The sequence below is a fragment of the Drosophila erecta genome, unplaced genomic scaffold (genome assembly GCF_003286155.1).
Source record: "Drosophila erecta strain 14021-0224.00,06,07 unplaced genomic scaffold, DereRS2 tig00000126-arrow-pilon, whole genome shotgun sequence".
NCBI classification, from domain to species: Eukaryota; Metazoa; Arthropoda; class Insecta; order Diptera; family Drosophilidae; genus Drosophila; species Drosophila erecta.
The window spans coordinates 4,191,592-4,207,037 of record NW_020825209.1 but is presented as its reverse complement, the minus strand read 5'-3'; the positions used below and the strand labels follow the sequence as shown (position 1 = coordinate 4,207,037).

Here is a 15,446-nt window from a genome sequence, read left to right as displayed (position 1 = left end):
ATTCCAGCCATTATTTCTTAAGTTACAAAAAACTGAACGTTTTGAACCGAAAATCAGGAAAACGACTTTGCCAAAATAAAAGTAGGGGTTTTTCATCATAACTTGGCTAAAAGTGGTCATATGGCTGTTTTTCGCTTTTAAATAGAAAGTTTTGAATACAAGTCGATTGGAATTTAAATACTACGCTCATCAAGGTATGACATTCCATATTTCGACTATTTTTTTCCATTTGATGACCAAAAAAGTTCAAAATCACTTTCTAGAATTTTGATCAAACACAATATCACTTCATAGGTTCAATTTGAAATTGAAATTAAGTTCCACAGCTATCGATGATTGGATCCACATGCTGTGGATGCCATTTGGGCGCGTCATTCAAATTGTTATGGCACTTGCAATCGCTATTTAACTACGAAAATTGTTCAATTTCACACACAGCCCGATGCCGCATGTGTCAATAATTCTGCGTGAAAATGACTCAATTTCGCCGGAGTGCAACTGCATCTTTTGTGAGCCTTCAACATGGCCATTATCATTATCAAACAAATGTTTCGCCCCTCGATTTCTCAGTGCCAACACAAATCTGTTAGCAGTTGGCAATAATTGTACAGCCAGCGGCAACATTGTCCCCACACGTCTCCCCAAAAACCCATTTCCATTCATGATTTTCCCTTTTTCCCTACCACACCACACCAGACCATAGCAAACCATTTCATTTCCCATTTTCCCTTCCTTTGCGTGGCTATTTTTGGCCGCTGCTCTTTTATTGTTGCTGGCTATGTTGTCATCGATGGCATTAATTTTGGTAAGTGCGTCCGACTATATCCTCTCCATCGACTATATCGCTCCTTCGTCTATATCCTCTTCTTCTTACTCTCTCAACGCACGATTTTATGGCACGACATTTTTCTGAATTATGCGCCCAATTTCCGCTGAATCGAAGAGGCCCTTACATAAATCCCGACGCAATTCTTTATATGCGCATTGTGTAATATTAATTGGTCACAAGCCATCAAAATATAATTTGCACCACCAAAGGCATCGTTAAATTTATTTGACAGTTCCATACACTTGCATGCGGTATTATAAATTGTTATATTCATTTATTTAAACAATTATTGTGCATGAAATCAAGCAGCGAGTGAAATAAGTGATAGTAAAAGTTGGTAAGTTTTGTAGAGGTTCGTGGATATGCAATCAAGAATCGAGATGCTGCTAGGATATTTCCATATTCGCTACTGAATGTAGCATTACTTTTTCAAAATTTGTATGCAATTTTATTTCATAATTTTCACGCTTCGTTAAACGACAGCAACATTGTTGTGTTCGCTGCACTTTCAGAGCACGTGCGCCAGATGAAAAAAGAGAGATGAGTTTCTGGTCGAAAAGAAAAGGGAACTCCGTAAATAAAGGGGCAATGACAGATCCACGGAAAGATTTGTTTTGTGGGCGTGTCAGCAATATGTCAAAATTGCACTCGACAGTCGCGCATGCGTCCCCACAAAAAGGAATGACCCGTGTGCCTCCTCCTCCTGCTCCTCCTCTAGTGCTCATCCGCATCCTCCGATGATCATCCTGGATCTGCCCTTTTCGGGCTTGGTCGCTCGTCCACTTGAGAAGGCGAAAATAATGGGCATCATCGAGTTAAATAGTCGAACCCATGATATCCTGCAAAGTTACGGCTCTAGCTCCCAAGTAAATGTATAAAATAATATTCATATCGGTGGTTTTTAATAATGTTAGAACGAAGCTTTGTATTTTTGTGGAATATTTCAAATTATAATGAACCAATTCTCTGGACGAATACCCCATAAATATATATCCTATCTCTAGAAAACGTAAACAAGGCCTCAAGTGTCGGGCAGCAACAACAACAGCTAGCGGAAAAGCAGGAAATCTAAGGAGGAAAATTCGTAGAGCGGAAAATTGTAGGCAACAACATAAACACGGTTTCACTTTCAAAGTGATTAGCCACGGATGCGCCCCGGTTTTGTATCGAAAATCCAGAAATGACAACAAACACATACACTCGATAGGGAAAACTGTTTCGAAAACGGCACTGAGAAAATATTCAATTATTATTGGGTTTATTTGAAAAATTTAACAAATGCCTGGTTCCTTTTCACAGCTGCTTTCTTTTGCCAATCAAAAGTTGAAACACAAATTAATTGGAATCAAATTGATGTGAGAAAAATGTAGTCTTTAACATTCAATTGTTTGTTCGTACTTTTTAGGGCTTAAATAAAAATGATTTTAATTATTTGACTACTATTTTTGTCCAAGCGAAATTTGTTGCATAAACTAGTTGGTAGTTTTTTAGAGTGCCTGCTGAAAAAAGTGAGCAATTCGACACCAAGCGAGTGATGGAAACGACAGGCGACACACCTACAACCCAGCAACAAATGACACAGATGTGTGTGCCTGTGTGTGTGTCTAGAGTGGACCTACCACAGAGCCGGGCAACAATAAATATTCAAACTATTCACTTTACAGTGGCAGCAAACCGATCCGTTCGCCCTGCCAGCCATATTTCATGCCTCTTCAAGTGGCCAGTGTCCCATCCATCGCAGCACCGCCATCCGAATCCGGGCCACCCCATCCATGGGCCATTATCACCACATAATGATAGGGCTGTATATAAGACGGCGATCGCTGATATTGTCCGTCAGTTTACCAGCAGCGATAATAAAAAATAAAAAAAAATGCCTACACCCCAACAATTCATTGATTGTCCATATGGGGCAGTTATTGGCTGGATTAGTCACTTGTGTACTTAGAAAGTCACACTTGACCATCGAAGTCCCAAACTGAATCATGGGAATGCAGGTGATTCACTGTATGAGTGTCATTTTTTGGCGCACTTATTCATGCGGCATGAACACGAATAATAACAAACAAGTCTGTTTGTTAAGTTTTATGTGAGACGCCTTAAAAATCGACTAAAAATGATGCATTGCAGGGCGCCGCCTAAGTAGTGTAAAATCAATCATATTCCAACGAGCCATTTACATATATCCGTATAGTTATAGCTAATCGGACGGAACGATCGGCGGGGCATGCGACACATGGCCGCCTCTTATCATTAGTAACGACGTCACTCAACTTCACACGCCCCAGCCAAATTCAAAAAAAAAACTTTGACAACCCATCAAATGCGACATTCATTAGTCACACGAAAATTGTGACGCGATGCCGTGGCACCTGAGATTAATTGTACGACATATTGAACTTTGGCCAGCCATTTGAGCAACGAATACACAAAACCTTAAGCACATAGGCATATCCGTATCTTAGGAAGTTTGCCCATTTCCCCAAAAAGGGCCACAGCTTCAAAGGCAGAATGCTTAGAATTTAATCACACCATATAGCATATAGTATTCATATCTGGGCATGGCTGCTGCCAAGTGTGTCCATAAATAAGAACAAATTGGCATGCAATTCGCCGTAGAGCGGCGACCAAGTAGAACATAAATTTCTCATCACTTGCATAAAATTTTCACAAAAACAACGCACAAGAACAAACAGATGTGTCGCCGCCGATGGATTTGGTGGTCGGGGTACTTGGGCATGGGCATGTGATATGATATGGGGCCATATAGGATGGGATGCGTTTGGTGGGGATCTTCGGAAACGAGGGAAATTCCTCTAGGAATGCGATGCAGTTAGGCATGTTCTGCGCACACTTGGATACCAAAGGATTATCCAACTTGAAATTACTGAGTAAAACGTGATTAGGCTACCATCTAATCAAGAGCTCAAAAGCCTGGCATTCAGGTAAATGAATAATGCGAAACAAATAGGCGAAACACACACTTGGCAAAGCTAATTAAATCGCCGACTTTCAGCTACCCTCCCCCCAAATAATGGCACCATTTGGCATTTGAATTCATTTCCAGTAGATCGATGGCCTGGCAATTCTTTAAAATATCTATATACATGGCCATATACTCGGAGATCGATGTGCCATTGGCTCGAGATCCATGCGGCCTGTCAATCGTCGGCGGGGAGCGGGGAAAACTTATCGGAGTGTGGAAAACTCATTTTGGGGGTCGACGGACTCGCAATGATAACAAAGAGGGGTCGCTGGAAAATGGAAGATACGGTTTTATGGCTTCCTTTTCTCGATCCGACTACGAGTATCTCAACTTGCCAGCTCCTTGGGCCGCCATCGTCTAGCACTCCTCCTTCTTCGGCTTCCTCTAACTTTGCTCCGTAAATGCCCTATAAATTCTATAAGAATTATCCCTAAGATAATATTGCCAGAATATTAAAAGTGTGATCTGCACGTTATGTATTTATGACTCATGTTTGAGGAAACTTTTGAAAGGCAAACTTAAGATCATAGGTGGTTCCATACCATTCCACTTTTACACCTTCTATACTCGTATATGTATATACTGTATATTTTTGGAGATACAACTCCTCCTTTTGCCAGCAGCTACTCCACGCTTTCCCCATTTTCCACCGCATTTTCCAGCCTTTTTTCCGCGCTGCTCTTTCGTTGGTTTATCTCAATTAAAGCCGCGGCATAGTTTGTTTAAACAGAGAGGGAAAACTGGTGGAAAAACGTTCGCCTAAGAGAGATGGAGATAAAGTGCTATATAGCATAAACAAAATGGTAAATGGATAATCGCTTTTCCGCGTGGCATTTCCATTTCCCAATTGACTTCGTCCATTTTGAAATGAAATTCCGTTTCGTTTGGTTAATTTATGCTTCTGTTTTTGACTTTCGGTTTTTATTTTCCTTGCTTTTATTGCTTGAAACTGTTTCAGTTCTTAAATATAGCGACATCTGTATGTACTTGTATTTACATAGAAAAAAAAAGTAAACTAAAGTGTTAAGCAAAAAAAACGTATATTAAAATTACACTACAGTTTAAATCAATATGTTTTATGATTCTCTTGCATGCTTCTGTTTCACACAAATCAATTAAGTTACAGCTTAAGCTAAAAAAAAAAAGATTATTACTTGTAATGGTAATTTTTGATGTAGAAATACTTGTAATACTTGTTGCATTTATATTTGGTTTTCTGGCTGCTAATACTTGAATCCTGCACGGACCAACAAAATTAATTCTAAAATCAAGAATTAAATCCTTCTAACTTGGATTTCAGTGATAAGTAAGATTCTAGGTATTTGAATTCTTAAAAATTACGATTTCTAACAAATATTTCCTCTTCTTATTATTTTGGCTTAAACTTACTTATTTTGTTTTGGTTTTTTTTGGTTTTGGCAACTTTAAAGGCTTTTCGCTTGGAAACACTTTGGAAATAGATTCTTGATTTTAGAACGAATCTTAGGCATGAGATTTATATAGCTCTCGCTATGATGACGTAGTCTAGGTGTATTTAAGTTGTTACATTTAATCATTTTTACAGGCAAGCTAAGTGTTAAATCATAGGATATCTGATCCACCATCAACTGGGTTTAGTTTGACCTGGTTACTCCGATTTTGACCTTAGCGTGGCACCAGATCTATGTAGCTATTCGGCCGCATCATCTGGTGATGGGCCGCCGATCCGTAAAAACTTGGATAGGTGGCGCCCATTCCGTAGGCGGCGGCTGCCGCATGACGCGACACCTTCAGCTTGTCGTAGGCGCTGGCATAAGGGCCGTGGGCGTGGCTGTGGGCGTGGCCGTGGGCGTGGCCGTGGGCATGACCATGGTGATAGTGGGCGGCCGCAGCAGCGGCGGCATTGTGGTGGTAGATCGCACCGAAGTTGCTCTGCTCCTGGGCATATGGTTGCCCAATGCTCGAGTAGATGTTGGCCGCAGTCATCACTTGTGTGGCGGACGTAGCTCCTGTGCCCGCTGCTGCAGATGCGGCTGCTGCTGCGCTTGTTGCTGCACCAGCTGCACCAGCTGCCGCCGCGGCAGTGGCTGGCGGGGATGCGGAGCTGCTGGAGTGCGGCGTCAGAGGATGGGGCTGCTGCACCTGTGCCTGGTACGCGTGATGGTAGCTGCCATATTGCGTGTGGTTCTGGCTCTGTTGGAGCAGCGACTGCTGCTGGTTCGCCTGGTGTTGCTGGTGGAGATGTTGCTGCTGGGACTGGTGTTGCTGCTGCTGTTGCTGCTGCTGCTGCTGCTGTTGCTGCTGCTGCTGCTGGTGCTGCAGCTGCTGCTCCATCTGGTAGCTCAGCAAGTCGGGTGAGTTGCCGGAGGTGGAGCTGCTGGAGGGCGTGGCCGGCAGCTGCAGGACTCCCTGTTGCTGCTGCTGCTGCTGCTGCTGCTCAATGGCCAGTTCGCTGCAACTCAGGCCAAAGCTGCTGCTGGCCGCCGTTCGCTCCTTGAGTTGCTGCTGCTGCAGCTGCTGCTGCTGCTGCTGCTGCTGCTGTTGCTGCTGCTGCTGCTGCTTCATGCGCGCCTGGCTTTCGTGGCTCATGGAGGACATGCTGCTGCCACCGCCAGTTGTTCTGTAAAGGCAAACAATTGCAACTTCATAAGCATGTGTCATCCATAAATTCAGATACTCAGAAGCCTCATATGCCAATTTAAGTTAATACAATTAATAGAAATGTGAGCTTGACTCAAACAGAAGCTACAATAAGTGCAGGAGAATGTTTCGAGAAATATTGTAGATTGTAGCATAAGCCAAACGATCGGAGAACGCCTGCAAGTTTGGTAAAAAGGAAAACCAAACTGAAAATTATTTGAAGTATTCCACGTGATAAACAAGTTGCCCTAAGCACGGTCGTAAACAAAATTGGAAAATTGGAAATTGGAATCGCGCACTGCCCATTTGTTTACACTATGCTACCAAGTCGAGGCCTGCAGTTCGACAAATATGAAAAGCCCCGAAAATTGTTTATGCCGCCGGCACATCTGTCAGTCGTCCCATCACCATCATCATCAGTATCCATACCCAATCCCATTTCCATTCCAGCTCGACGTCCTCGGCATTTTGAAGTTCTTTTGTTTTTGAGTTATTGTTGCGTTATTTCCAGATTTTCAATATTTTCCGGGAACATCTATGTCTACGCCGAGTGTCGACCGAATGTCTAGTTCCACTTGGACTTGTGGGGATTTCAAGTTTTTGGGACTCTCAAGATTGCCGTCGTCATTGGAAAGTGGGTCAATTAGTCTACCATTTGTTATTATTTCATATTTTCATTTATACTATTTGTATAGTTTTGAAAGCAGTTCAACAAATTCCTCACTGAACCCCGTCAGCTGCTAAATTTATGTTGATACTTCTCTATTATCACGCATTTTTAATTGCGTGTGTGAGAAATCTAGAGCAAATCTAAGCACATGTTTTTGTATCTAATTTCATACAAATGCTTTGCCACAAATTCTCTGACAAATGCAGCGTTCAAATTTGCGCACAAATTTAGTTGGCTGCGTGCAAATTGATTTCACTTACACTGACCAAAATGAAAGTAACCAAAGCTCTAAAATACTGTGTAAAACATAGGGAGTTTGTATAAACTGGGGTGCTACTTACACATCGTTGGTGCCATCGTCCCGAAAGCCTTTGGCGAATGGATTGCTGGAGATCTTCAGCTGTGTCACCTGCAAGATGGCCGGAAAATGTTGGGAAATATTTTTACATTTGCATCTGACGACTAACTGGAGACAGGCGGATGGGGCAAACAAATAAATTAAATACCCAACAAATTAGAGAAAAAATGTTTACAACTGCGGCGCGGCAAAAATGATTTGCGATAAATTCGAGGGCGGGTGGAAAAAAGAACAGTGTTAACACCCACATTGAGCGCATAAATAACTTAAATACTTTCCCAACCATGTCTAGGCTATATTTTTAGCCAATTGTTCACGGACTCCCCTCCCGCCCCCACCTGAAATTCCCCTCTCCCCTCTCCCCCGCCCAGCGTTATGAGTTATACTCAAGGAAAAACGAGGAAGCCGAGTTGTACCTCGCTTCTCCATCCCACTTGCGATTAGATATGGGGTTCACCTCGATAAGGGACACCAGTGCACTTACAACACCTGAATTTTGGACTTGAGCGTTATCTTGAGCGTTTCCATGGAACATGTGGCTTGTGCTTTTTTGCCTACAACGTTGGCTGGGTATAAAGTCCACGTTTGGATAGAGTATCTGCATTCCGGCCAGGCACAGCACACGCCTATCCCACATACATGCATATAATCAAATTTATTTGTGCTGCTTTTTGGTCCGAAGTGTATGGGGTTGGAATAAATTCCGCTGTTTGTGATAAATTATGGGCAAAACATAAACAAAACGGCCGAAACGGCACAAAATGGTCGCAACCTCTTGGCCGCTCGGAGTGCCAAGGAATGATTCAGTAAACTGCCAAGCGGAATTGCATTGGGCAATTAGTGAACGGGCCAGTCCATGTCTCTGACTTCAAATGTTTCAAAAAGTCGCCATTTTCGATTGAAAATAATGCTTATTGCTCACCCGCTGATTCTGGTAGGCAGTTACGGCCGTAAAGCTCGTTTCCGGAAAGATGAAAGTGCGAAAGTGACTGGAGTGCTCGTTCTCATCCAAGGACGCGTTCTTCGGCGGCAGGTACACCAGATGGAATCGCGGCTGGTAGCGGTGCATCGAGTTCAGAATGATCTGCAATGCATGGGAAGAGCCAATTGAAACGAGTATAAATGGAGGATGGAAAGTACGAACTTACATGGCCATTTTCGTCCAGCTGATTGTTGGTCAGCTTCAACTTGTCGAAGGACACGATCTGCTTCATCCAGTTGGAGCCGGCGGCAGGGGAGTCGGGATGCACATGGATCCTGGGCGGGGAAATGGGATCCGCTTTGCCGGCCACCACCCAGCAGGAGCTTCAGATGAAAGGGCAATCAGTTGGAAGCTAGAACTTGGAGGGCGTTGCCCAGGCATTTACTCACTTGTGGAAGGCGTAGCGATAGCGTTTGTCGTCCATGGGCACAAAGTCCATCATGCAGATGTAGGTGGCGTGGGGATCGAGGCCGCCGATCCTCACCTGGAAGGTGGGGAACATGCGGCGGCCCGTCTTGGTGATGATCATCTCGGTGCCCTGGGCGTGGAACTGATCCCACAGCGCCTTCGTCTCCAGCACCACAATGGCCTGGGCGAGCGATGGATGCACTGGCTCCGCTTCCTAGTTGCCAACACGAAGCCATATTCAAACGATCTACCATTTGCATCAATTGGTTCGAACTTACCCCTTTGCTGATGCTATGGCTGCTGGGCTTCACTGTACCGTGCTCCGCACTGTGGTTGTTGTCTTTTTTGTGCTGCCCCTTGAACTTCTTGGCTGCCGCGGATGCACTGACTCCGCCAGCTGCCGTTGCCGATGTGGCTGCGGAGCCGCCCGCTGTCGGCGCCATCGAGGCTTCACTGTTGCCGCCGGTATAGTCGGGTGGCAGCGGCCCTGCCGACGACTGATCCTGGCAGCTGGGATTCGAGATGGCATTGCCGCTGGCCAGACTGCTTCTGGTGCTGCTGGTGCTGGTGGTGCTGCCTGTACTGTGCGTCTCGATGTCCGCCAACTTGGCATCGATCTGCTCCAGCGGCTTGTACGAGCTGCGATCCTTGCCAGCCGTTTGGATGCAGGCTGAAGTGAAGCACCAGTTTGTGTTTAAGTGAAGCACCAGTTTGTGTTTAAGTGCGGGTTAAAGTGGAGGTTAAAGTGGGGGTTACATACTAAGAGGCATCTATGTATTATTTGCAGACTTTTGTAAGTTCATTCGCAAACTGCAGTGACATCCTTAAGTCAGTTCACCCCAGGAAAATTGCTGGCAACTAATAAACAATGAAGAGATCTCAATTCAATCCCCTATTTTCATATCCCTGACAAATGGGCGGAAAATATGCGGCTATAAATCAAACACGTACCGCGTATTCGCGTTCATTCTATGGCAAGTGAATGGGTTTTATATATAGCCGCTGGGATTTGCTAATTTCATATTTAATGTGATTTATGCGATTTAAATGGGCAAGTGGGGCAAAAAACACGTAGACGCCACGTCGGCGCGGAGTTCCCAGTTCTGAGTTCTGAGTTGTGATTAAAGGAGTCTCGTAATAATATAATATATGGTATATAATGAGCCGACTTTTTAAGTTCCGAGTTTCGAGTTTCGGGCAAATGGGACAACATGTCCAATTATAAAAGAGGCGTCTGAGCAGCGGCTGCTGATTGAGTTGCCTGCTCTAAATTTAGGATCTCCCCTTTTCGGGGGAGCCTGTAAAATGGTATGGGCTGGCCTGGGATCGGATGGGATTTTCTGCAATTAATTGTCACCGTCTCGGTGTCTCGGTGTCTCGGTGGCTCGGAGTGGCGGGTATTCCATTGCCAATGCCGCGAATGACCCATGACAGGTCGCCTCTTTATCGCTAAGTTGCTCCCCTTTTCCCTTTTTCCTTTTTCCTATTTGTTGCTTGTTTTCTTCCCATTTTTTGGCATTTTTCGCTGCACGAATGAATTCTAAAATCAATTAACGTTTGGCACAACAAATCGTTTTTCTGTCACATACACAACATCAAACAACAACAAAAACGGAGAAATGCCACTTGAAATCTCGGGGATCCGGGAATTCTGAGCTAATTGATCGGATATTCTGGTTTTCTGGTTCTCTGGTTTTCGGTTTCTCAGTTTTTCAGTTGTAGTTTTTCAGACTTCTTGTTATTTGTGCCGCCGCTGCCATGCTCGGTGTATTTTGCTAATTACTCTATCGGAAACGGATTTCGTTTCAGTTTTTGGGTCACTTGCAGGCAGACAAATGATATGGAAGTGTAATACCATTGGGAAATTCCAGATTCAGATCTGGTGGTCGAATAACTCAAGAAATCGGTAAAAAAACCAAATCGAAATAGCCAATTGGAAAAGAAGACTCTATGACTTTGAGTTTGTTTCGATACAATATACTTGATAAGCATATTTCATAATATTTGCACAAATATCAAGTATTAAATATCAAGTTAACTTTACTTCTTAACTTTAAGAAGTTTTATAGTGTGCTTTGCTGGATTTTAGATATGCAGAAATGATCTATTAAAATCATGAAATATGTGGCCATTTAGCAACGTAAAATTGCAAGTTTTGTAGCAGGAGTTAAAAACGAAACCACTTTTGAGTGACTTTCGAATATATCTTGAGCATCTGGGCAGAGGGGCCAATCCTCTCCAGCTGAGGCACTCAGGCGACTCACCTTCGATCTGCTTCATGGGACTGAGTCCGCCGGTCATGTAGGGCGATGTCCAGTAGTCGTTGGCGTAGCAGTTGTAATCCGGAAGGCTGGTGTCCAGGAACTGCATGGAGGTGGTCATCATGGCGCTGGCGCACTCAGTGGGACCCATCAGGTGCGTCATCGCGAGCGGTGGATCGGTGGATCGGTGGATATATGGTGTATGTAGCTGGATATCTGGTGCTCACAGTGGAAGAAAGGAAATCGCGGCGAGTTCTTGGCCCATTTATTCCATTTATTCCGGCTTGATTTGTTTTGTCTGCGGTGTTTTGATCTCGTACGTTTTTCGCGCAGTTGTCAAATTTGATTATTGCACCCACACACAAACACTCTTTCACTCAAACACTCACTCACTTTGTGCACTGCAAAAAAAATTAAGATGAAGTGGTCTCTATTTGGGGTGCGAAAATCCACCGCAGCTTTTCGCAGTTGTCAATCAGAATCGAGATCGAGATTGTGAATCGAATGGGAAATTAATTCTCGTTTTTTTCGCCTGCTTCGCTTCGAATTGTTTTTATGGCCCGATCGCGTTGACTGGCGAAAATTTGCTCGATCTCTTTTTGTTTTTGATTCTCTGTTGTTAGCTGATTGATTGACTTGAACTTCTTTTATTTGTTTTTCTATTGCGCCTGGCAGAAAGCGTTGAGTTGTCTCAATTGCCACCTTCTTCCGGCCAAGTGCGAACTGATTATCCGTATAGTATCTGTTTATATCTCGCGGATGTACCGATCTGATCTGATCTGATCTGATCTGATACGATCTCTGGGTGCCTAGATCTCCGATCACGCACACATCCGTTCCGTCAAGCGCTGGTCCGCCGAATGAGAGTTGCCACTGCTGGGCAGATGCACCACTGCCTCTCGAGATCTCGAGATCTAAGATATCGAGCACAGCATCTCCCCGAATCCATCCCAGCCAATCGCCGGCCGCAGCATCCAAATTTAGACTCGCCAGCCGCAGCGATCGATCCACCAATGGCCGAGCCGTCTGCTCCTCCTCCTCCTCCTCCTGCTCCTTGGATCGCACCGACATGTGTGGTGCCTCTCCTGGCATCGTTGAGCACGCGGTGGATGTATCCGGGTAATATGCCGTGCGGAACTGCGCGTAGGGTGCTTGTTTGTGGGCATTTACCAGATGTGGCTACAGTGAGGCTTGGGCTTGGCTGGAAATTAGCTGTGTGATATGGAAACTACAAAAAGTGCACCCAACTTTCATTGGTATAATGTAGAATATGAGCAACTATCCTTTAGAGGCCACACATCACTGTGGTCCCCAAACTTTTCACTCATTTCTGCTCTACTGTACACAAGATCCCTCTCTCTTCTTCTCTCTTTCTGGGAGGGGCGTGGCCTTTGACCGTGGAGAGGAGGTGCAGGAGGTGATCCCCACTTGCGCATATTGTTTACACTTTTCGGGGGCGCTGAGCAGTGGGCGTGGCCGCGGAGTGGGTGGCTAACTGAGTCATGGGCCTCATTTGGAAAACGCTTTTAATTGGACTGCGGCCACATGGTGTTGCTGGCTGCTCAATGCTGCAGTGCAGCCGCTGGTGCCGCTCCTGCTGCTGCTGCTGCTGCTGGTGGTCATAAATACAAATTGCGCCATAACCTCGACACTAAATAAACCGTAAAAGGGGAAACGGAATATTGGGACGCTGGAAAGGTTCACGGAGAAAATGATTTACAAACATGTATTTGAAATTGACAAATCAATTAAAAATTTCGAAATTACTTTGTAAGCTTATTAAAATTTGTGTTAACTGCAATTTTATGTTAATTTATTGACTACATCTCTGCTTCACTTATGACCGATGTTTCCACACGAGAATCGAATTTCCTGCGAGATGTGCATGTGCATTTGCGCTCAGTGTAGCGGGCCGCAACAGGAGCAAGCGAGATGGGCAGTCGGGCCGCAGCTCCACGAAAATGGCGTCTGTTGGCCATTAGAGCCGGAATGTTGGCCCGGCGGAGATCCGGGGAGCCGAGCAACTGGACCGATCAAAGTGAAACAGCCCGATTAACCGGGTGCGTCTGCTTTGCATCAGCCACGGGCGTTCAATTAAACATATATGTACCATCTATATAGTATGTGGTACCTGGTATCTGGTAACTGAACCGATTTGTTTATGCCCTCCTGTGTATATAAATCTACGCATCCAGTTGCGCCCAGGATTTACGGAACTGCTTGTTAATGTTTTTCCTTGATTTTCGTTTGCCGCACTGTTTACAATTATTTTGAGTTAAGTGGTTCGTTCTCCAGCTTACCAGTTCAATTTCGTTTATTTTTTTGGCATTTTCGGAATCATTTTGATCGCAGCACATCCCACTATGCAGTCCATAAATAATTCATAAATTTCAAAAAATTGTTATGGCATTGGCCATGCCATTAGTCGTTAATTTCATTTTATTTGTTCGAGTGTAAACAATTGGATATGCAATGCAAACTGTTTCGGAGAAACTAATTTGAATGATTCACAAACGTGTGGTATTAATTCAATTTTTATCGATAGTTAATTTAGTTAATTTTAATTTTAAAAATATATAGAATTTAGCGCTCCAACTGTGCATTCTACGCATTAAATATGGACTCAATCATGGCTGAAATTGAGTGACGAATTCGTGGGATGGAAGGTTTATTATTTTAGCTTGTAACGCAAATTTGGATTTCAAATCAAAGGCTGAAAATCGGGCGGATTGAAGGAATTTCGAATTGGAATGGATACAAAAGCCGTTGAATTCCAGAAAACAAACAACACTCTACTTCTTCTTGCGATTCTTCTTGGCCTTCTTCTTGTGAACGGCAGCCTTGGATGGCGCACAGTTCTCCAGCTCCTTGGACAGATCCAGAGGATCCAGGGGATCCAATGGTGCAATCCGCTCCAGCGGCTTTTGAATGGATAAGAATTCGAGTCCATCGGAAGATGCGCAGTTTTGGTCCTGGTCCTCCAGATAATCATCGTCGTCCGCGTTGAAGTTTCGGGGACTGGAGGCGTCCGTTGGATTGTGCAAGCCACCGATGGCAGCATCCGCGTTCTGCAAACTGCCAAGAGTCTGCATCAAAACAGCGGCTTTGATCATCTGGCCATAGCCCTCGACCTTGCCGAACTCGCCCTCCTTTTCGCTCACTTGATTGGGCGTCAGGACGATCGGCTTCCAGCTGAGATCCAGGGTGGACATCTTATTGGTGCCGATGTTCTCCAGTATGCTCTGATTGGCCAGCACGCGACCCTTGTACGACAGCCGACTGAAGCCCATGGGCACGGACATGGCGCTCCCGATCCGGGTCTTCAGATTGCCCACGGTTTCATAGCGATCCACCTCGTAGACGGTCTTCCGGCCGTCGCGCGTCTGAACCAGGACCTGCACCTTCCGCATCCTGCTCCTGATCCCCGACTGTAATGAATGTATATAAAGTGGTGGTTAAAGTTACACGCGATCTATGTGTGTGTTTCTAGGGCTAGTCCGATTTGGTCGGGGGAAGGTTTGCTTCTGGATCCCCCTTTGGAAAAACTGTCCGCATGCGAGTGCGAGTGTAAAGTCATGGCATTCCTAAGTCAACTGGGTTCAGCTTGCTTATGCTCCAATCAGATTTCATTAGCAAAAACAAGGAAGCCCAATGCCACCAGAATGTGCAAGAAAATACCCCAGGTAAACAAACCAAAAGGTTTATGCTAAGGCAGTTGTATCAAATGAAAAGAAAGGCACGAATTCCCATGGAAATGGTTGATTAAGTTGCAACCAACTATTTAAACAACTATGATTATAGCCTATAGTGATACCTATTTGTATTTCCATGTGTGTAGCCATGGATATTTTCAGTTAACAAATCGCTGGTCCAGAGCACCAAGCACAAGCTGATCTATTTCCGCACATCCAGTTCAATCGAATGGAAATGGCCCCGGAAAAGCAGCCGTGAAAAGCAATTGACAAACATTCGGAGGCGTCGACACATTTATGCTCCCCTCATTTGCGCGGAGAGCTTCCGGTTTGCTTACTTACTGGTACTGGTGCTTGGTGCCCGTGGGTTTGGATGGACTGGGATTGGGACTCCATACACACAGCGGCGTAATGTCAACTTCAGGGCAAACCGTCAAGTGCCGCCCGTTGACAACACCTCGTAATGCAAACAAAATCCTTGTTTACCCTCCTTGTTTACTGCATTCAAGTTTTATATTTACTTGGCTTCACAAATAAATAATATATTCAAAGTGCTGAGGAAGGAAGTTGGTATATTATGGCTGCTTAAGTTTTGCAAGTTTTTTACTTAGGTATCCCAGATATCATTCTAGATGCCAGAA

The 15,446-nt window shown here is 44.6% G+C and overlaps 2 protein-coding genes across 2 annotated transcripts; both read right to left on the bottom strand.

Moving 5' to 3' along the window:
* Positions 1-5,001: 5,001 nt before the first annotated feature.
* Positions 5,002-12,011, bottom strand: LOC6549704 (T-box transcription factor TBX2-A). The gene is made up of 7 exons (XM_001977410.2): positions 11,117-12,011; positions 9,131-9,522; positions 8,834-9,066; positions 8,611-8,767; positions 8,385-8,546; positions 7,446-7,513; positions 5,002-6,414 (listed from the first exon to the last, which is right to left on the bottom strand). The coding sequence occupies exons 1-7, from the start codon at positions 11,274-11,276 to the stop codon at positions 5,460-5,462; spliced, it is 2,127 nt and encodes a 708-aa protein (XP_001977446.1). The 5' UTR covers positions 11,277-12,011; the 3' UTR covers positions 5,002-5,459.
* Positions 12,012-13,663: 1,652 nt separating this feature from the next.
* LOC6549702 lies at positions 13,664-14,672 on the bottom strand. Its single transcript, XM_001977408.3, has one exon. It carries the CDS (start codon positions 14,521-14,523, stop codon positions 13,906-13,908), a length of 618 nt encoding a protein of 205 aa, XP_001977444.1. The 5' UTR covers positions 14,524-14,672; the 3' UTR covers positions 13,664-13,905.
* Positions 14,673-15,446: the final 774 nt, after the last annotated feature.